Below are 22,666 nucleotides of genomic sequence, written 5' to 3'. Positions count from 1 at the left end.
GGAGAAGTTAAAAAAACAAATGCAAAATCAAAGATTTTTTTTCTATATCTTCCTGATAGGAAATGACGACACAGACAAACAGACATACTACTTAGAAGAAAATTGCTTCAAAAACATCGTTTGGCATCTCACTAGCACCCTCTATAATGCTCAATCCGAAGCATTCATTTGCAGGTGTTGTTTCCCTCGGCTCGATGTAAAAAATTAGCAGGTGACGACTCCCCCGTGCCGTCATCCATTCATAAAACATGAATGAAGGTTCATGATTGAGTCATTTTATGTAAACATTGATCAGCGTCGCGTTCATTTCTCTCCGAAATTGAGAGGGGACGGTGGCACAGCAGCGCCACCATGACACTTGCGAGCACAGTCCGAACCACATGTTATTTTCAAAATGACCGTTAAATTTTGCGATGATTTCGATTTGAGTAGTATGTCTGTTTGTCTGTGATGACGATACGATTTTTTAAAAATTCCTGGATAATTTATTCAATGATTTTTTTTTTATAAATAGACAATGTGACAAATTGAAATTATTTGCGAGAAACCCCTCAAAACTATAAGAATGTGAACAAAAAACATGAATTGATTAGACAATTGTGATAGAATTTCTGTAATATTTGTTATCGTATACATCTCAAGCATTTTTGAGGGAGTACAAACAACGCTTATTGACGAAAACCTAATTAAAATTTTAACAAAATTGCTAACTTCTTCAAAAACTCCCATATTTGAAGAGTTTTTCACAACAAAATAGTCAGAACAGTATTTGGCGATGTTCCAGAAAAAAACACTTGTCAAAAATAGTGCACAATTTTTGAAGATTACTGGAAGGTATCATTTCGAAGATTTATTTTCCAAACATACGCCAAAGAAATTTATCAGGACATTTTTCCAGGCGTTGAGCTAGATACAGAAATCATACCATCAGAAATTCAACAAAAGCTTTTGCTAATGATAAAATTTCACAAGTAATATTCAGTGATTTTCGCCAAAATTCTGCATGAATTCATGCATAAATGGTCATGGGGGTCATACAGGAGCATGTTTCGAAGCCTACATCGACAATTGTATAATTAATTCCGCCGAAAATTTCTTCAAGAGTTCTGGCAAATGTTTTCTTAATTCCCATTTTACTTGATCAAAATCCTCTACTTTTTTTTCGAGGATGCCATTACAAGTTTATTCAGATTTTCACCCATATTTGTTTCGGTAATAGTTCAAAAACATTCATCACTTTACTGGAGAATGACCGGAAACTTCAATGGGAAAGAATGGTTTCTAGTATAGTCGCATGAATCTTGGACGAAAAGACAACACTTCCACTGAATAGATGAAAAAGTTATGGACTGGAAATCTACAGTCACTCTACAGGCGATTGATACATTTGCTAACACAGTCCAGCCACACAATGCTTGATTTGCACTTTTTATCACTTTAAATCTTATTTTTCTCTCTGACTGGATTATTATTTGCCACAAAACATTAAAATAGTTGAAAATAGTGACTTTTCAACAGAAAAAGTGACTTTAGTTGAAACATCTTGAAAATAGTGACTTTTTAGTGACTGACCCGAAAATAGTGACCAAGTCACTAAATAGTGACTCGCTACCAGGCCTGATATCTCCATTAGTCACTGTCAAGCCGTTGCAAAGCGAGAAGGATAAACATTGTTTTGACTAATTTTGTAACAACTGTTTACTCAGGAAAATAAGCTCTTTCGATTCGATAGAAAATAGCAATATTTTATTCACTAAACAACCCAATAATTATTTGTTTTCCTCTTGGTCTTCCTTTTGCCAAATTAAAAAAAAACTTGTTTTAAAATAAAAACAACCGAAGTCGGTCAAATGTGGAACATGTTTCTTTTTCGATCATCCGTGCTAACACCCCTCTATGAAGATTGTGCAAACTGTCAAGTCATGTTTTTATTGCGTTACTCAGCTCCATCGTCATTTCATTCGTTCGTTTAAAGTTTTGTTCAAAACTACGAAGTAAATTGAATAGAATTATTGGTATATTTGGTGTTAGATTTTACCAGTGTTATATAGTCTAACATGGCATCAAAAACAGTAACCGTACTAACCGTTCACGGACGTCGGCAGAATGTAAAAGTGGAGCCAAATACTACGTTGTTGGACGTATGAAAGAATACAAGATATAGGTACTCCCGGCTTGGTGAAATACTATTCTCATTTGTTTCCAGGTCCTCGAACAGGTGTGCAAGAAATTCAACTTCAATGCCCCGGAGTACGATCTGAAGCACCACAACAAAGTGATTGACCTATCGGCAATGTTCCGGTTCTCGGGTCTTCCCAACAATGCACTGCTGGAAATGGCGCCGGCAACTAAGACCCGAACAGAGGAAGATATCATGTTGGTCATGCAGTTAGAAGACGGTACCCGGCTAGATGGCACGTTCAAACCATCGACCAGTTTGTTGCACGTGTTGCAAACGTTGTGCAGGGATAAAGCCAATGCTGATTCGAATCCGGTAATGATTTATATGCGAAGAGAAGTTCTGTGGGATTCGTTGGATAAGACAACGTTGAAAAATTTGGGACTTACTGGAGGTCGGGCCATTATTAGGCTTCTGCAACGAAAACCAGAAGAACTAAAGACACAGGCCAACGTATCGGCCCCATTGCCGCAAAAAGAAAAACCAGAGGAGGAGGATGTCGCTCCTACTAAAACTGTTCCTTCAAAACAAGCTACTGAAAAAGAACAAACGCCAACTACATCAGGCGATCAAACTCCCCTTCCCTTGTCGAAAAAACAGAAAGATGAACATTCCAGTTCCATGCCCGGGCCATCTAGTGCAGCAAAACAAAAATCGCAGCCTTCTAATATCAATAAATCGAAAACACCCGAGAAAGAACCCAAACCAAAGCCGGAACCGGAAATCCACATCCTAGGTGAACGAGATGCCGTTCTGTTCAATTTGGAAACGGCCGAGCACGGTTCGTTCGATCTGCCGGATTCGTTCTTCGACGTCACGGTCAAAGACGTTCGCCATATGTACGCCGACCTGAGGAACAAAGTTCGAGAGCTGGAAGAGCAACCGCTGATGACGTCGGAACTGCGCAAACTGGAGGACGAAAAACGCGTGCTGAACAGTTTGGCGCGCTATAAGAACACCATTATACGGGTGCAGTTCCCCGATCGGTATATTCTACAGGGAATTTTCAAGCTACACGAGACCGTTGCCGATGTGATGGCTTTCGTACAGGTGCATTTGGACGACCAGTTCGCTGCGATTCATCTATGTACGTAATGTAGGGGTGATTCTGCTAGAATTTACTCTAGAGGAACACATAGACTCATTTGTGGTCATTTCAGACTTCCCTTCCTCCTCCGTAGTCCACATGAACAACATTTTTAAGTTATATATCCTTTGACCAGGCCCCTCTCCAACATTTTAGAGGCTAATTATGGACGGACCCAAAGAATCTTCCCACTAGTATTGTGAACATTCAACAAATATTCGAAATGATTCTTCCACTTAGCTGCTGATTGATAATTATTTTGCTTCTCAGCATAAGGCGGACACTAGCGCAGTCTTGTGCTACTCAATCTTGACAGTTGCATAGAACCTTTGCATAATGTTCCGATCCATGATTTTCTGCGCTTTAGAAATTACATTCTTTTCGAGCTGTCATTTCTTGCTGCGATGAATTCGTTCATTTAGTACACAACAACACTCGATTTTACCACTCTTATAGAAAACTCCAAAGCACGAAATGAATATCAGTAGCTCACTTTTACCAAACCCCATTTCAGATACAACTCCCCCGAAGACAATCCTATCGCCCGAAACCACGTTGGTTGAAGCAAGATGTGTACCGCAAGCCTTACTGCATGTCGGTTTCGAGGCCGACCAGAAACCCGATAAACCTCTCAAACCAAAGCTCTACGAACGGCTGTCGAATGCAACGGGGGCAACGGAACTTGCCGCGCGGACCCGGAAGAATTTCATCGACAACGCTTCATCGTCGACGACTTCGATGGAAACCGACGCGTCGATGGAAGAGGACTGCGGTAGCTCGTCAGGCGCTGCCGGGCGTAGCGCAAATCGAATTCCTAACCAGAACTTTAGACCCTCGTCGGTACAGCCGGCTACTACCAGTGATGTTAAGATGCCCAAGTGGTTCAAAATGGGAAAGTAATAAATTAAGAATGTTGAACTTCTCTCGATAGTTTGCGTTTTTTTTCTCGGTATGCCCGGGGATACCGGGCAGCGAACCCGGGCCTTCCGGGTGAGGACCGAATATCCTAACCACTAGACAATATGGGAACCATGCGTGGCACTGCAATCAGTTATGTGCCCCATACAATGCATACGTTTGCGTGTGCGTGACAGTAGTTTGGCACATTTCCCATGGGAATACTGTCAAAAAACGCAAACCTCGATGGAATGGACGCTATGTGTTTCAATTGAGTTGCATCCTTACTCAAGCAAGGATTCAAATCCTTACACATCTTTCCGAATGTTACACAGCCTTACACAGCCTTGATGTCTATTCTATGTGATATTACCAAAAACTACAAAGCCTTATAAATGCACAAAACAACATATTATGATTCCAGTTCAAAACCGAATTAGCGACATTTTTTCTTTGACTTCCGCTGCTTTTGCCTTGCGTTAAACACAATGTCGGAAGTGGGGCGCTGTATAGGCTCCTAAAGTCCTATCTGAATTCTTGTTTTAAACCACAATATATGGTACAAGAGTACATATTTACTCATTTTTTGACGTTTTTATTAACCGTAGTTGAAAATATATAATTTTTATTTTTTTAGTCATTTGTCTCGTCTAGAAATCCTCTACATAGAGATAAGCGGAAGTTACATATGTCGATTCGGCAACGCTGTTCATTTTGTTTACATCAGCTGCCAACACTTGCTGCAAAGCTAGATGTTCAAACTTTGTGCGTGACTTCGTAGTGGTTCAAGTTGTTTTGTTTACATTTTCTAATTATGGTAGATTTTTTTTTTTCAAAATTTTGAAAAAAATAGCGGAGCAATCGATGAAATCTGAAATTTATTGCAAAGTGTTAAGCTAAACATATCGGCAGAACTGAAGCAAGAAGCAGCAATGAAAGTTTTTTCGAGAAGTGTAGCAACAAAAGTTTCGTCTTAAGCTTGAGCTTTTGAAAGCAGAATTAATTAAATTCTATCTTTTTACTAAACTTACATATACCGTCAATTTCTCGATATTAAAAATAAATAATTTTAATTTATTTAGTTCGGATTGCAATACCGTTCAATTGACGCCTTCTTACGAACGATCAGCCTGTTCATTTGGCTCACACTTTGACAGTTCTTTCTGCACGATTGGCTTACAATGGCCGCCTCCGCAGATCTCTATAATGTAGGATTACTAGTCTCGTCCCTAGCTTATAACACATAGTTTGAGTGATTTTTTTCACTGTGTATGTCAGATAGGAACATTTTTGGATTCCCAGTGCGAAAAATGTCGAGCTCCGTCACACAAGGTTGACCTCAAGTGTCAAGGTAGAACTATTTACCATTTTACTTATTTCGAATTTTCTCATTATTCCTTTGTTTTTCAAGTTCGAGAAAAGTACAATTCCTATTAGAATACCATGCTTGATCGTATTATTCAATATAAGCGAGATTTCGTCTTTAATTTTAGGACCCTATTGTACACCTGGTGCTCTATACAGCGCCCTACTTCCGACATTGTGTTTAACGCAAGGCAAAAGCAGCGGAAGTCAAAGAAAAAATGTCGCTAATTCGGTTTTAAACTGGAAACATAATATACCTAACACATAGCATCCCAAGTAATCATATGGCAATATCATTCGCCTTGCGTGCCAATGCAGTGCTATAGTGTTGAACTGACCTGCTCTATGAGGCCGAAAAGGCGAAATATAGTGCCAATGGTTACTTGGGATATTACCAAAATGGATAACGATGTCGAAGTACGATCCCAGGATGACGAGGTTTCATTATTGTTTTTAGTTATATTTTTCTGGCGGGTTGCCTTTTGTGCGTAGCGTCAGTTTGGTCTAGGAACTTCAACATTTCATGATCCGTGTTAGATGACTTTGCGTAACACAATCAATGTTCACAAATAATTACAAACGTGACATACATAGTAGTAAAGTACGTCGTACTTACATTCCCTTCCTTCCTCTATGATCGTAAGATCAAAGTTTGAAATTCGCGAAGGTGTACATTGAGAAAGGTAAGCCAAAACTCTGATGGTATCTTTTTAACCCTAGTCGTGCATTGGGGTTATTATGACATATACAGGCACGCTGAGTGTGCACTGCGTCGGTGGAATGAATTTTAGCTAATGCACGAAGAAGATTAAGATTCGATTATTCTTATCAATCATGGTTTAGCAACAACGAAGTGTACGGTCAACTATGCTTAAATCCAATCAATGATAATTGTTTGACTATAGCTGAAATTTTAAGCACTGTTAACGCAATGATCAGTGAAGAGAATTGTCAGACAAAAGAGGCACAAAACAAGCAACAAAGAAGACGCGGCGATTACTCTTTATCCCAACTGGTAACAGAAAATGACATGATCTCGCAAATTTGTGTTGCAGACAAAACGGAACCTGAATTTTTTGCGTACTTTTCAACTCGTGAATAATCAATTATTACCAACCCAAAACCGAAACTTCTTGATGATATATCTTCAGTAGCGTTGCAGTGTTTGCCGACTGGACATTACCGCTCGAAAATCACAATATAAGGCTAAAAATCTCTAAACTCGTGTTGCACGATCTTTGTCCCATTCTGTTCAAGTTGGGACAAAGCTATGTCGCATTGTGTAGAATGTCGCAACAAATTCAGGTTGCAACATTGTCGTTATTGTTGCGCGATGGTTGAATTTTTATTCACTGGCAATGATATAATTTTGATTTTCGTTATGAACTTTGTTATGTACTAGGCTTGTTCTTTCGAATAAAATAAAATGCTAACTTAAAGCTGGGAAAGATAGAAATTTATATTTTTCCGTTTTGGTTTGTTATAGGGGTAGTTTAACTGAATATTCGACGCCTGTAGGAACGCGTCGTTATTAAGCATGCATGTTCAATTTGTTTGCTATTTTATTACTTGCTGCAGTTGCTGTAGAGGCTGTGTGTTGAATATATCTGTTCTATTTCACTTTTAAAGTAGCTGTTTTTCCATATATTTTGTAATGCATCACTACCAAAAACTACACCAAATTTCATACTATTTTAGTAGAATGCTGTTTTGTCGACACTGCTATTTGCTTCAAACGCAACACTTTATCCGTGTTTTATTATAGGTTTAGGTATACTTCACTTGCACTTCTATCAATTTTAACCAATAATTGCAAAATGCCTTACGATCGATCGTAAGCCAAATACTTTACAACTCGCGTTGGAAAATCAACGAAACGGGATATTTTTAAATATAATCTATCAAACTACCGTCTGATAATACAGTGCAGTAGGTACCTGACTTGGATAAATCCTAAACCGGAGAGACCACACATTCCAAACCAAGAAACCATTTTTTTTTCTAATATCGTCGCCTAGACGGAGACCTAGAACGACTTCGAGATCGCCTTCTGGATGATTTGTACCGATCGCGAGATCTCGATCGAGACCGATCGCGCGATTTGTACGAATACTTGCGATCTCGATCGTCGTCCCGGGAATCTCTCGAGTAGGATCTTCGACGCCGTTGCGAATAGCTGCTCCTCTCGGAGCTACGTGATCGACGCGAGTGTTGCGAATAGCGATCGTCGTCGTTATCGTAGTAATCGTCATCTTCCTCGTCGCTGCGGCTGTGCCTAGATCGTTTGTGTTTTTTGCTTTTATGCGACTTGTGTGACGTTTTGCGACTTTCCATTTCGCGACGCGAAGACGATGCCCGACTACTGGAGGCATTGGATGGTGTTTCCGAAGCGACACTGCTACCCCGGCGGAGTTCTTCCAAATGCCTGGCCGCTGCAATAGCTGCAGGGAAAAGTGGCGTTGATATGGAATCTAGCACCGGCGGAGACACGACAGTGCTAGTGGCGCCAATCGGAGCAGCCTTCGGAACGGCCATGGAAGATACAGCTTCACCTGGTTTGTGATTAACGATTGCTACATGTGTTATATGAGTCTGACGAACCGTATCCTTCGGGTCACTAAACCGAGAAACCCGCTTGTCACGCGATCGCCCTGCAAAGAAACAACAGAAAAGAAGCCTTTCTGATGAAGGATTTAAGCTTCTCCTGGCCTACAGAGAACTGCCAAACCGTTGAGAAGCCAAGTCACGTACTCTTTTTGGCAATCCTCTGCTACCAGTGGTTCCTCTAAGAATCGTTGCCACATCTTGGGAACGGTTCCTAAGAACTGGAACCTTGGGCGTACCCAAGGCATTCAAAAACTTTCATCGCGTTCTCAAAACACTTGACCCAAACTGAATGAACTTACCGAGCTTGTAGGCATATAGTTTATCATTAACAGGCTGGGTCTCACCGTCTCTTGGTCCAAATTTACCACCTCCGCTGCTGGTTCCTGCCGCTTGGGAATGTCCCAACCCAGCTCGACCACCGCCGCCTGTGGTGTAATCCTCTTCATCGCTGACGTTGTTCTGTTGATCTTTTTGACGCATCAGTTGCTCATACTCTCGCTTCCGGCGTTCCTCTGCGGCTTCTTCCTTGGCAATTTCTTCCTCGATCTCACGCGCTGTCCATTCGAATTCCTTCTGCCTTTGCTTGATGGTGGTCTAAAATGATGGGAAAGGTGATCATGTATAAAAAATCGTCCATAGGTTACGCAGTCTGATATTTGTAGGCAGCAAAATTAAATAAAGTGAGATGGATAAACAGAGGCGCCTCGTTCAAATGTTCTTGGAACCAGTACAGACTGAGAATTAAAATAATCTTTGTAGATATACCAAAAGAATAAACTTTTAAAATTTCCACCGCGCATACCCCAAAACAATTTGCTCACAGGGCGCAAACATCTTTCTCGGTTTACGGAAAACGAAAGACAACTCCATGCCATCCACCGGCAGAAACCATACAACAAGAGCATGCGAGAGCCATCCTTGTACAGCCTTGAACCATGTACACTTGTTTTTAAACATTTCCCTGATAAAAAGTATCATAAAAATACGATAAAATTTATTGTTACAACACTATTTTTTCGAAAAATATTCACCATTAAACGTATTGTAATTTACACGGCACACTCACCATCACCCCTATTGTTCTATACCATTCGGCGAATGGTAAATGGCACTTTTACAATAAAAAATGGTGGTCGTTATGTATCTTAACCATAAAATTTTGAGAAAATTTTCATACACTTTTTCGCGAAAAACAATAGAATGTATTGTGTGAGACATTTTTAGGGCAATTTTCAAAAGAAAACAATATATCTTGATGTTTTTCATTGTTCTTACAATACAAATACAATTAATTGAATGGCGTCAAATGAATCGTTGTTACAATAAAAATACAATATGTTGTTATTTGTAAGCAGTTTTCGCTTTTGAAAATCCATAGAGTTTATATTCCCCGCTAACATTTATATCCAGCATTTACGAGCACTAACGGCCGCCAAAATAATATGCACATTTTATGATAATAATCAAACACTCTGATGTCTATCTGGTATGTATTGCTTGGCATCTGTTGATAAGATCTATCTTCAATCTTTTCAAATAACTGCCAAATATCACAAGTCAGACCTCAGGTCGTATGATCCATACCATAAATCGTTCACAATTCATGTGGCCATTAGTATCTGTAAATGCTGGAGAAAAATGTTACCGAGAAATATGAATTCTTTGGTTTTTCAAAGGCGAAATCTGTTTACATAACAACAAATATTATTGCATGCAGGGATGGGAACACTCACTTGCAGAGAGTTTCACTCACTTGATGTTTTCTCAGCTCAGAAGCGTGCAATCAAGAAATGATGTATGGACGACTTTTGCCTTGTGGTTTTGTCTAAAAGTTTGCCGAATAAAGTAGGGGTCGCACACGCGTACCGAAATCGTGAAGGAGCTGCGAAGGCAACTCTCCACGAGGTGAATGTAAATTACACTCACCTCGTGGAGAGTCGCTTTCACAGCTCTGTCACGACTTTGATATGCATGTGCGACCCCTACTCTATTCGGCACACTTTTAGACAAAACCACAAGGCAAAAGTCGTCCATACACCATTTCTTGATTGCACGCTTCTGAGCTGAGAAAACATCAAGTGAGGTAACTCTCTGCAAGTGAGTGTTCCCATCCTTGATTGCATGTTTATTTTAACATCGGTTCAATTGACCCCATTAAACTAATTGTATTTGTATTGTTATCAATGGTAGTTTACTATTTACTAGATTCCTTTAATTTATTGGAAAACATCAGAAAAATCATTGTTCATCCTTTTCTTGTCGTAACATCCTCACTTGGCTAAAACCTGCTTTTCAGCTACTTTTCTATAAGTACTTCCTCAGTTATTCAGTGAGAGCTTCCTCTGCCAACACGGCTTGACGTCTGTCAGTCGTTGAAGTTTTAGCGAATAACATTAAATAACCGAAACATCTACTGTACTCAAATTTAAAACGAAAACTATAAAAAAATATGTGATGTGATTTTGTGCTTGATTATACAAACATGATCCAAGCAACAATAATATTTATTGTTATTTATTTGTTACGAATTGTTTTTAAGTGTAATTGAGAAATAAACTCTTTTTAAAAAAAGTCCATGAGAACTTTGCAGGCACTTTTGCAACTATATAAAAACAACTTAAATTAATTTTTACTGATAGTAACTTTAAATTATTATAGAACTATTGAAAAACAATCGAATCAATTAGTCACTAATAAAGCTAATGTTCACTTATCGTACGAACTATATGGGCTTGATTTCTATTGTAAAAAGTAACAATATATCTACTATGTGTTTTATTGTGAACAATAAAACCAGTCATATGTTAATAATATTTACCATGTAATGAATGGTAGTTTTTTATCCGGGTTGCTTTGTTGTTTGCAGTTTTAAGAAATTTGTGTAATTTGAACTGAATGTTGAGTAAAAAGAACATCGGCTTCGGCTGTAGGTACTTCGTCTGCACAACATCGATTTCATCAACTAAAAATTGACTTCCCACACGCACCTTCCAAGTTGGGTGGATTGAACTCACTTTTGGGTACTGTTGAGAACCACTGGATTTGCTCTCATGTTCTCGTCGTTCTGCGAGCTCGCCGATAGCATTTAGTTATGCCTTCGGTGAATGCACAATCACAGTGATTAATTTAGAAGTAATGTAACCGCCGTGTTGTGTAAGTGTCGCGTCGTTGTATTGTACATTTTAATATGTTTAAAGTTATGTTTAAACGTGTCTGTTAGTTTCAACAGATAGTCATGTCTTCCGGCTTCCCGTCTGGTATTTGGCCTTAGGCGTGGTAACCAGCCTTCACTCAGCGAAGTAAACTACCGAAATTCATCAAAATACCTTATGAAATTTAGCCATAACTGTAAAGTATGGATGCCATAAGAATACCTTATGAAAATTAAACATGCTTGTTATGACCTAATTAAATAAGATAAACTTATGAAAAATTCACAAAATGATGCAGACTGGAATCGATTCATGAACGTCGAGATCACTGAGCTCGTGCCCAACCCACGGCTATCGACGCTTGAGGATATCGTGTTGCTAAATGTATATAAAAGCCAAACTGTGAGTGAATTCTGTGTCATAGACCGACCTTATGAAAATCGTTCTCGCCGTTATGAATTGTTTAAATGCCATTTCATAAGCTAGACCTTATGATAATCTTAGGTTTATTTGCCTGAGTGTGTTAAAAAACGGCTTCGCAGTACGAGTTTTTCCGCTACTCGACTAGAAGGAATAACTTTATTTAAACAAACATCTGTCAAATGAATTCAATGATCACTTACAAATTAGTTCCCTTACTATCCAGATAGATCGAATTCTGATTCCAGTAACAGATTCTGAGGTTAGGTAAGCTATAGTAATACAAAATTCTGATTAAACTCAAGACCAAATGTTCAATAATCCGTACTTACTTATGTTTTTATCTTGATCGTTAATCAGAATATTCAATAACCTAACAATCACGACTAACTATTTGTTTTACTGTAATTTCAGGAATAAATTGTAGGTTTAGATTTAAGGCATGTGCATGTTTTAGAATAGGTTCAATTTGCATGGATAAATCATAGAATCAAATTATACAATTATACCAACCTCAAACTATTAGAAATTCACGCTACTCGATTAAGTAGTCTGATAATTCAATTACACAAGTTTACAAAATAAAACGAAAGTCGTGAACTTCTGTCAACGACCAACATTTTTGAAGTACAATTAAGTGCTGATTTCGAAACCGACCTTCAAAAAATTTAAAGTAGAACAGTTTTTGAGATTTAGCTCAATATCGAGTTTTGCAACTTTTCAAAATATGTAATTTACTAAAATTCAAATATATTGCGTTTTGTTCAACAAATTTTAAATCTTTTTCCATAAATTAAAAGCTGAATACAATACCATTCGGTCATCTGAATACAGGTTTTGCGTCAGATTGATGAAATTCAAGATATTGGCGAATTTTAGGGACGATCTTCTTAAATTTTAGCAAAATTCCCTATTTTTTTTGAAGAAATGTATTTTTTTCAATAAGAAAAAACCAACTTAAAAATTCTTTCTCGACGTTTATTTGACATATCATATATGGGCGAGTTACAGTAAAAAATTCAGCTCAATCGGAGCATTGATTACGGAGAATGAGGTGTGTGAAGTGAGCGACGTTGCTAAAAAATAGAACAAAAATCGATTTCAAACCATCAACCTTGTATGGAAAGTCGAAAAATTTTCCGCTCTACTGTAATTTTTTTCCTTCGCGTTTTCGAACTCAGGGCATGATTCTACACCAAAAATGATCATCAGCTTACCGAGTTCAAAAACGCTGTAAACTAGTGTTATTTATAGTAGAAATAATACAAGTTATTGCAAATTAAAGTATTCATTAACTCTACGGTCTTGTGGTAATGTTTTCATTTGCTATTTAAAAAGACACGGACACGTTCAATGGTTCCAGTGAGCTTTTCGCTCTTTGAAGGAAGCATGACACTAGACAACGGACTAGCATGCAACGCCCAGTGGCACAGCCGAAAACTTTTCCTGACAGCTGCGGCGGGAATCGAACCCGCGCTCCTCAGCACGATGCGACTAAGAGCTTGGTGACCCTAGCCGCACGACCACGGAGCCACTGATTTGCTCTCGTGGTTCAATGCTGTCATCGATATGTCACGGTTGGCGTTCAACGCAACGTCACGCCGCCTCTATGTAGAGCAGATCCAAAGGGCCTATCGTTCGTATTCCGCAACACAGCCCAAAAAACCCAAAAAAGTCCGGCTAATGTGGGATGCGGCGGCAAAAGTGGTAGAGGCGTCTTTCAACTCCAAACTACTCAACCCTTTATAAGGCCTAGAAAACTAGAAGAGTTTTCAACGCATTAGGTACTATAATGGAAATGATTATATCTGGCGTTCGATTTGAATAGGTCGAATCTACATAGGAATCACAGCAAACATACAACCTATTCAAATCGAACGCCTGATATATATGATTACATGTACAAAACAATTTTTGTTTGAAAGAAACTCTCAAAAATCTAGGTGGCAATATAGTTGTCACTGTCCGTTTAGCCCAAAAACGAGCTTTTGAGGTGGCAATATGGTTGCCACTGCCCGTTTAGGGTACTTTTCTTCTTTTGACCTCGACAAAAAGCCGGAAAAGAGATTGGAGAGTGGATTACGGCTTGCTTAACCCATAAACTGTGTAGTTCAGCTCAACCTATAATTTGATTATTTTTAAAATATTTACCAAATCTCTAATTTTACAATAGCTTGAGCTATGTTTCACGAGCCATTTTTGAGACTACAAATGGCTCCCAAATTGTTGTTAAAGCTTCGTTTAGTATAAAAAAAATAAATACAAGGCGTTGTTAGTAATCCCAATTTTGCGTAAACCAAAAAAAAAACGTTCGAAATACATTGTTATAAAACAGAAAAAAATACAAACAGTAGGTGGCACTGCCTTATAAAGGGTTAAAGGACCCGATCTGCTAACTTTACTGCCTAGGTCCTGTGCCAGTTTCTAGCCGCCGTCATGCGTCAGCGAGATCCGATGGAAATGTTTCACCAGATAAAAATTCGGTTTCCCAACTGTCATTCACAAAGGTTTGTGCTCCGAAATAAACCCAGTGATTATCCACAAGTTTACGTCATGGGCATGACTACGTTTGGGTTGTTTTGTTCTCTAGCTTCGGCCCAAGACGTTAACCCTCTACTTCCCACCGTGGTTCTAGAGCACTACCGATTTTCGACGAACTCGGGACAAACGGAATTAGATCCCGTAACGTGGGTAGATCACCTTAGAATGGTGCGTTGCGGTGTAAGATCTACCAAATCAAACTTTGATCTTGATATTTACCGTATTTTTAAATATTCCAAGATCAAAGTTTGATGCTCTTTACCTTGTGTTTTGTAGTATTTGTGTTTCAATGTACTGCTAATTAACATTTTATTTCAGCAGGATTCAGGTAAATGTACACACTTAATTTTGATTACCGAGTTCGGTAATTTTTTGACGAGATTAATACTGCTGATCACCGAACTCGTTCAGCAAAAATGCATTGTTTACCTTTTCCATACGATTTTGACAGTTGTTTTACTGAGCCTCAGTAAAATCGATTACCGAAACTACCGAGATCGTACTGCTGTTATAATCTCGTCAAAAAAGTACCGAACAGGCAATTCAGAAATAAGTGTGTATCGTACGATATAAATCATATTTTAAAAATATGTAACTGTGGCGAGCATATCACCAATATGTAGCTTATTTGACGTACTATGTTAATATGTATTATTTTATATTTCAGATTATCAACCGAAGAATCTAGTAATTCAACCAAATGCCAACAAGATGACGAGGAACAGGATGAATTGGGCAGACAACTGATTCGAAGCAGTCTAACAATGGTGTGCCTGAACGTTAACCAAGCGTATCCTTTGAAGTTTACCCTTCCACTAACAACACCCAAATTCCCGTGACACCTAGGCCTGAGAGATCGTAGAGTTGTCTACATTTTTCATAGGTGTCCAAAACTAACCATCCTTTCCCATTCCTCAGCAGTCGCAAGGACGTGGCCAAGACAGTGCTCGACCATTGGAGGATTGCGTCAGTCTTGTCTAAGAGTCAGAGATTAGTCCCAAATCTTTGTGCTTTGGTTCGGACGGGAAGGAGGCAACCCTCATAACAGCGGTCTAGGACTGTACCACCTACGAATTTGTGCGACTCTCTTAATGCTAATGCTAACTCGGGACAAACGGAATTAGATGAATATGATGCAATAATTTTTAGGATATGATTGTAACCTCATAAGGTTAACCCAAATACTAACCACTTGTTTCAATAGTGGAACTATTGATAAATAATTAAAAACCTATTGATTTACAACTAAAATGTTTTTCATTGATTTCGAAAAAATTAGTCAATTTGCAATACCGTGTGCGCACCTAACTTTGCGCAGGTCCAAACTTTGCGCATTCTTGTAAAATAACGAAACAAATAACTAAATGTCAACATATTCACCAGTTTAATCATTGTACTAGCATTGTGTAAACATAAACATTATTTGACAAATATTTAATGTTCATAAAATCTTTGTTTATGTTGAATAATAAACAAAAAATACACAAAAATGTCAAAATTTGCCTCGCCTTAACACAGTTGCCAAGAAGTAACTCTACTAAAAATCAACATTTTCCTCGATAAAACTTTGCAACGATGATTAATTTTGCAGTTAATTGACAAAAAAGGTGATATTCTAGTAATATCAATCACAGTTCGTAAGAAATTTTTCAATTTAATTAGTAAATAGTGGTGCGCAATGTTTGGAACCATTATTTGCACTGTGTTCCTAATTTTTGCGCACTTGCAGTAAATGCTTGTTGAACGTGATTACATGACTTATGAACCATTTAAATATAATGTAACACCAGTACTGATAATTTCAGGCCTGCCTCTCCGCCATGTAGCAAATTTTGTATATAAATTAGTAGAAAATTGTATGAATCGTAGCACTACGGCAGGCACTCTCTGTCTGTCTGCAATGTGACGTGATTTGTGAACAGTCCTTCATTTGGATTTTCCGGCGGTCAATGTTAAAGACGATTCAAATATGACGTCCACCATTTTTAAGACCTTTAGAACCCCCTCTTCCCCTGGGCTACCCCGTCACACTTCATAGTATACCTAATACATGGCATATCACACTTTCTCAGACAACCCCAGCCCCCTCCCCCCCAAAGATGGACGTCATATTTAAATGACCCCTTATTGTTCCTATCCGTAACGGTCACTTCATTTATCAGGAAGCTTTTACCTTTGATCTTTAGCCACTGGAAACAACCCCTCATGAAGTTTGGATTGTTCACACGGTAGGTGCCTAGTACGAACCGCAGACGAAATCAAGAACTCCGAAGGCCTCCGTTCCCTCTCCCTCGTAGGACAAAATATTTCAACAAAGATCAATTAAGGGCACACTACCTGATCTGAATAAATTTAGTTTAATGGGCAAACATTAAATAATAGCATTTTTGATTACTTTTTTAAGCAATTCATAGCATGCGCAAAGTTAGGCACACTATGCGCAAAGTTAGGAACAATCGAAAATTTTGTGCGCAAAGTTAGGAACAAGGCAATGAAATAGTTTTTCTATTTTAAGTATTTTTTGGTTAATATTATGATTTTTTTTATATTGCAGACTCAAAGAAGGATCATTAGTCTATCGTATGAGCATGTTGTTCATGATATATTTTGTTTGTTTGTATTTTTTATAACGACTAGAAATTTGCTTTTTCTTAACTGCGCAAAGTTTGGTGCATACACGGTAACTTTTGTTCAAGCACTTTTTTCGGAAACGCTTGCTTGACATAGATGTAGTTGTTCAAAGTCGTGGGAAGGAAAGGGTTAAAAACAAGAACGACCACGATTTCTTCAAAGCGTTTCCCCGTGCTGCTAAAGCTATCATCAAAAGGCGCACCGTGGATGATGTCCAACAAGTGGGAGGATCTACGTGGTATCAAAGAGGTCACTGACGAGGAATGTAATGATTTATCTTTGGGAAGGACAGAGCTCTCCGAATCGATACTGGGGATGAAATGGCTGCCATGCGAGAAAATATTATTCGGCATGTTCTCGAGCCTCGTTATATTTCCACAAAGCGGAATATTATCTAAGTGGACACGCTATTCGACTCATACTAGGATTGATATCCTTCTTCATTGCAGATGGAAAAAATCCTTATCCAGCACATCTAGGCTAGAGGAACGGACTGGGATGCTGTTAATCCGGATGATTTTCGCGATAGATGGCAGCGATGGACGATTTTATCCCCAGAATCCCAGAAAACTACAACTACCTGCAAATCCATGTCTGCTGTGACTTCAGTGAAGAAGCTTTCGCTTGTGCAGCCTACATGAGGTTGGAAATTATTGATGTAATACAAGTGGTATTGATCGGTTCAAAAACTAAGGTTGTTCCATTGAAAACGCATAATATAAGGGTTTCCGGGTAAGGATGGGAGAGTGCGTCCAGCTTTGAACGCACGGCAACTGGAGGTCTTCGACGACCAGCTGTTAAACTAATTATTTTGGACGTCGTGAGTGCAAACCTGGTGTAACGGTAAAAGTCTCTCGACAACAACAACAATAGACATACGCGTAAGACTCTGTATTTCTCGCTATTCCAGACTTTCTTGGCCTCGAGGACGAAAAACTCAACACCAGCGTGCAACTTGAGAACATTAACTTGCCGCTTGTACGAAGAGCACTTACGATTGGTTGGCGGATGTTTGTGACCGCAGATAGAGCGGAAAATCTTTTTGTTCCACTTTTTCTCCAACATTTATCCACAGAGAAACAGACGTCACACCATAGACTTTTCGTCACACTCCGCCTGCTTCCCATCGATCACATTTTTAACGGTTGATTCAAATTTTCGGTAGTTGGTTGATTGACCAGTCGCAGCGCTGGCATCGGTTTTGCTCCTGTTTGACGTTTGCTTACTACCGCCATCTAGTGGTGGTCCGGCCAATTACAGTACGATTAGCATTGGGCGGTTGTGATTTCGTAACGGGGGTTTTCAACAGTGTTACGTCTGTTTCTCTGTGATTTACACCTACATATCCTTTTTACAGCAACTACACCTTGTGGAGCAAACTGCTCCCTTAACACCCGCTTGGGGACGAAGTTGGTAACCTTTTCACGTGAGATTACCCAACGTACATGGTTAAAGATACCCGAATAAAAAATACAGTAGAAAAACCGAACGTTGTATTGTAACAGTACTATTTAAAACCATATTTTTACAATAGACACCACTGTAAAAATAAAAATACAAAAACAATAAAATGTAATGTAGAACCCAATACAGTATATTGTAAATAAGATTTTTACAATATACTATACGGGTGGTTAAGTATCGTAACAATATAAAAAAATATTTTTCTCCATATATATTTTTTTGCAAAACCATACATTATATTGTAAATGAATTGTTATAAATACTGATACGTGGGTTTTAATAAACCGTACATTGTATGGTACACATATGGTTTCAAACAATAAAATGTACCGTAAATATATTGTTTTCAATTGTAGTTTCACTACTGGTTATACATTTAATTAAATGGTTTTGGAATGGTTCTCTTTTGTTATGTTGTATTGGTTTACATTATAGATTCCATATAATGTTATATGTTATATTATCTTGTCATTTTCCTCCTGTTAATGGCATCTTAGGCTTCCTAGCATTAAGAGAATGCGCTTTGGGAATTCTCCAGAGCGTTTTGGATAACCCTTCATATTGGATCGCCCACGTCTAAGTCTGAGTCGAGGTCTGAGTAGTATCTGATTGCATTAACAGTTGAAGCTTAGGCTCCCATGCCCCACCAGCCAGATAACTGGGTTTCGCAAACTAAGCATTATTTGTGGCAACACTTTGAGCGGCATGATGGAACTATGCCGAGCGCGCTAAGTATTATTAGACCACTAATGTAGTTGCATGAAGTGGGTGACGAGGTACATAAGTATCATTACAGCGTGCTTAACCGTTATTGCAATATTGAGGCTCCAGTTTGACTAAAGTTTGAAATACACGGAAATACATAACAACTCATGCGAAAACTGTCAAGTTCGATTCAAGTATAAGTTAGGTTAAAAAGCGAACCCGCAGACGAACCTATATTAAAAGTCATTTCAGTGTTCAGTCCAGCCTAATGTGTTAAAGATGGCTCTAGGTCAAAGATAAAGTTTGTCAATCGCATTTGATTCGATTGTGGTCGAAGGCAAGTTCACATGAGAGAAGAGGAGAAAATTTCCCTAAATGCAAATACAGAAATAATAGTGTTGAACTCATCCACTGATTTACGGTAATCTGACCTGCATCATTCCGGGTTGGCCTACATTCGTATTTCTCTCATCGCACTCTACACACCTAGCCCGCCATACCTCTTGGACCCCTGCTTGGACCTGCAGTTCTTAGAATAGGACATTTGGTTTACCACTGATTTAAACATGTTATTGATTTTCAATTGATGTTTCAACTTATTCACTTTTTTCTCTTTCCTATGAAAGCTTTCCTTTGCATCAAAAAAGTCACAATCTTCAACAAAACAAAGCACGAAAAAAATGTTAAACTAAATAAAATTTAATAATTGAAAATTCACGGAAAAATAATGTTTCGGAAAAGTGAATGGTTCAAACGTAAGAAAAACAGTATAATATATTGTTACATAAAAATCCAATGTAAATGTATAGTATAGCGAACCATTTCATCACAATACACTTTATTGTAGCTGGTACACTGTATGGTGCAGAAATGGTTTTCACCATACACCCTATGGTTAGTTTTTATCCGGGTAGGGTGAGAGCGAATGCTAACTTAAGCTGGGGGGTAGCAGTCAAGCTGCTATCAGTGAGCATAGCATTGTTGGTAGCGATTGATTGATCACTAGGTTGATCCGATGGTTCCCAACAACTATTTGCACGTCATATTGTTCCGTTCTCCAGACAGAACCCAACCAAATAATCCAAAAGAAAAACAAATCCACTCACCTTCAATACTTTTTCAGCTTCCTCATCATCTTCGCTGTTTCCCACGTCATCATCATCATCACCGTTATCCGAACCGCTTTCGTCCTCATCATCGCTATCGCCGTAGATGCCTAGACCTACAAAACAAGCAGGGCACCGATCATTTCCAGCATCTCAAGAGTGCATCGCCTGGCTTCTTCGAAGCGACTCGATTTTATCTGACATTGTGACCAATTCATTTTTTTTTTATAACTAATGTAACTCAATCTCAATATGTGGGAAAGTTGATAATTGAAATTGACTTGTTTTATTCTATTTAAAGGAATAGCAAAAGTAACTTACCAAGTCCACCTGTGAGAGTTGCAAGACCGGTCTTTCGCAGCGCTTGAGCTGTTGGTGCTAAGTATTTTTTTGGACATTGGGTAACGACAACGAAATGTATGCAAAGAGAGGAACAATTTTGATTTGGTTGGCTATTTATGGGATTGTGTGAGAAAGAAACAACAAAAATCGGGAGAAAACTATCGAAGGTAATAGCCCTGTTGGACAAGACAAGACGTGATTGGGGAATTGTATATTGGAGAGCCACAGAGGACATTGCAAATCCGCCGAGGATTGCATCAAGACCGCAGCTTGACCCAATGCTACAAAAAGAGAAAAGAAAACCGGGGTTAGCACTTAATCTAAGCAGACGGCTACCTTTTCTCCGGGTCTTAGCTAAGGTTTCTTTGGCCACAAGGGCGATTTCTTCATTGGTCACCTCCAGCAGAATTTCCGTGAGGTTTTTGCGAACCGCAATCATCTGCAATTGATAGTGTTAGAAAAGTATGAAGTTCTTTGGATGTTGCCATCGTTTACCAGTTCCTGCAAAATTTCTTCTCGCGAGCGTGTGGGCATGGGACTGTCTGCTCCTTGCCGTTCATCATCCTGCTGATCTTCGTTTCTCGGCTCATCTTCTTCCGAATCTGATTCCTGAAATAATAATTATCTTCTTCAGATGAAGCTCAAGAAGAAACTTCCATCAGCCACACTTACAAACTTGCTCTTCCGTTTGGCGTCTTCCAATTCATTCAGCGCCTCCAGTTCCGCCTGTCTTCTCTGTTGCAGCATTTCCGCCCGCTGCTGTTGCTCCTTTTCTTTCTCTGCTTGCCGTAGCTTCTCGCGTTCCATTTTCTCGAGTCCCTCGCGGATCCAAGCCGGGAGCAGCTTCCGCTTGGCATCGTTGATAGTTTGAGTTGTATCATCGTCCGGATCGCCGTGCTCCCCGGAATCTTGATGATGATCTAGTTTTATTACCTGGTCCATCAGACCCGGAATTCGTTTCGACGATGGCATCGTGTCTTGCTGGTGGCTCGACTGACCTGTAGGCTGCACGGTTCCGGCAATGGCGTTTGAATTACTAGGATCTCCGAATTTATAGATCCGTGCCATCTTGGCTTGCCAATTGGCAACAGCGAGGGAGGCATTGGGATTGACCGCGACCGACACAGCATCATAGGCTTTGTCCGCGTTGGGCACAGCCGAGGACCAGCTTGAATCCCATGCTGGATTGCGCCATTCATTGTGGGCAGGATATTGCCACGATACCGATCCATTGTCCCACGGATTGGCCGATTGCTGCTGCTGGTGAACCATTGCTGAATGATCTTCGTCGCGTTCCACTTCCATAGGGGCCTCGCCTTGTTCCTCCGCCGATCCCATATGACTACCATCCGGGAGGGAATCTCGACTGTTGGAACCGTAACTTTCCGAAATGATCGGCGGTGGAGGAGCTGCCGGAACCATGTCGGCCGGTAGCGTTTCCTTCATCTGAATCCACTGCTGGGCGAGCGCCGCCCAATCAACTTGCTCATTCGACATATTTTGATATAAACTAGGATTCAGCGAACTCCATTCGCCCTCGAGCATGGCGCCTCCACCAGATCCTACCAGTCCGGTATCCGCCGGAACCGTTTGATAGTTTTTCACCGGAGCCATTACAACAGTGGATGAGGCTCCGCCACCGCCGGCAGCCGTACGAGCCGAATAGTTTTTGGATCCATTTTGACCTCTCCCGCCGCTATTTCCACGACCATACATCGCATTCACTGTTTGTCACACACCGAGTTGGGCAAGGCAACAAATTTTTCACGAAAAACTCACTAAATTACTGCGAAAAATGATAAAATTTCACTCGAGTGCCATGGCTTCTGATTTTTTCACTCATGGAAAATGACAAGAATGATAATAAAGACTCGAAATTAGAAAGGGCTTGGCGAAGAAAAAGCTAAACTAGAAAACAGGGTTGCCAGATGTTTCCGTGTTGTTTTGAAAACTGTGGAAATAGTTTCCATAGGGTTTGGCCTGCTTGGTCGACACACGGCACGGTGGAAAAATCGTGGTCAATTTCGTCCAAGCAAATTTTAGACAATCAGATTGTTTCTTAACTCTGATGGCAATTATTGAAATAATTAAAACTATATGCATTTAATGTTTTGAAATAGAAACAGTAGCAGTGAGTTTATTTTCGGCGAAAAAGAATAATATTTTTCAT

At 39.4% G+C, this 22,666-nt stretch overlaps 2 protein-coding genes across 3 annotated transcripts; one reads left to right on the top strand and one right to left on the bottom strand.

The window, feature by feature from the left end:
• The first annotated feature begins 1,903 nt into the window (after positions 1–1,903).
• Positions 1,904–4,194, top strand: LOC109421817 (tether containing UBX domain for GLUT4). Its single transcript, XM_019696373.3, has 3 exons — positions 1,904–2,141; positions 2,207–3,266; positions 3,781–4,194. Exons 1-3 carry the CDS (start codon positions 2,058–2,060, stop codon positions 4,164–4,166), a joined length of 1,530 nt encoding a protein of 509 aa, XP_019551918.3. The 5' UTR covers positions 1,904–2,057; the 3' UTR covers positions 4,167–4,194.
• A 2,768-nt stretch (positions 4,195–6,962) lies between these two features.
• LOC109422800 (arginine/serine-rich protein PNISR) lies at positions 6,963–22,362 on the bottom strand. 2 transcript variants are annotated; one of them, XM_019697681.3, is made up of 7 exons: positions 21,169–22,362; positions 20,992–21,105; positions 20,833–20,935; positions 20,476–20,532; positions 20,155–20,270; positions 8,435–8,729; positions 6,963–8,179 (listed from the first exon to the last, which is right to left on the bottom strand). In XM_019697681.3, exons 1-7 carry the CDS (start codon positions 22,210–22,212, stop codon positions 7,530–7,532), a joined length of 2,379 nt encoding a protein of 792 aa, XP_019553226.3. In that variant the 5' UTR covers positions 22,213–22,362; the 3' UTR covers positions 6,963–7,529. The 2 variants fall into 2 exon arrangements, with proteins under 2 accessions (XP_019553226.3, XP_062701512.1); XM_062845528.1 differs by having other exon boundaries at positions 20,476–20,935.
• Positions 22,363–22,666: the final 304 nt, after the last annotated feature.

This window comes from Aedes albopictus, chromosome 1, assembly GCF_035046485.1.
Source record: "Aedes albopictus strain Foshan chromosome 1, AalbF5, whole genome shotgun sequence".
NCBI lineage: Eukaryota > Metazoa > Arthropoda > Insecta > Diptera > Culicidae > Aedes > Aedes albopictus.
The sequence above is the reverse complement of the archived record's forward strand: the minus strand, read 5'-3'. Positions and strand labels throughout refer to the sequence as shown.

What these genes read in the sequence shown, in the direction of transcription:
- LOC109421817 (XM_019696373.3), top strand. Translation starts at nt 2,058, where the DNA reads ATGGCATCAAAAACAGTAACCGTACTAACCGTTCACGGACGTCGGCAG. An exon ending in CAAATACTACGTTGTTGGAC is followed by an intron (nt 2,142 to 2,206) that starts GTATGAAAGAAT and finishes ATTTGTTTCCAG; the next exon opens with GTCCTCGAACAGGTGTGCAA. An exon ending in GTTCGCTGCGATTCATCTAT is followed by an intron (nt 3,267 to 3,780) that starts GTACGTAATGTA and finishes ACCCCATTTCAG; the next exon opens with ATACAACTCCCCCGAAGACA.
- LOC109422800 (XM_062845528.1), bottom strand. Translation starts at nt 22,212, where the DNA reads ATGTATGGTCGTGGAAATAGCGGCGGGAGAGGTCAAAATGGATCCAAA. An exon ending in CCAAACGGAAGAGCAAGTTT is followed by an intron (nt 21,106 to 21,168) that starts GTAAGTGTGGCT and finishes TTATTATTTCAG; the next exon opens with GAATCAGATTCGGAAGAAGA. An exon ending in AAGAAATTTTGCAGGAACTG is followed by an intron (nt 20,936 to 20,991) that starts GTAAACGATGGC and finishes TATCAATTGCAG; the next exon opens with ATGATTGCGGTTCGCAAAAA.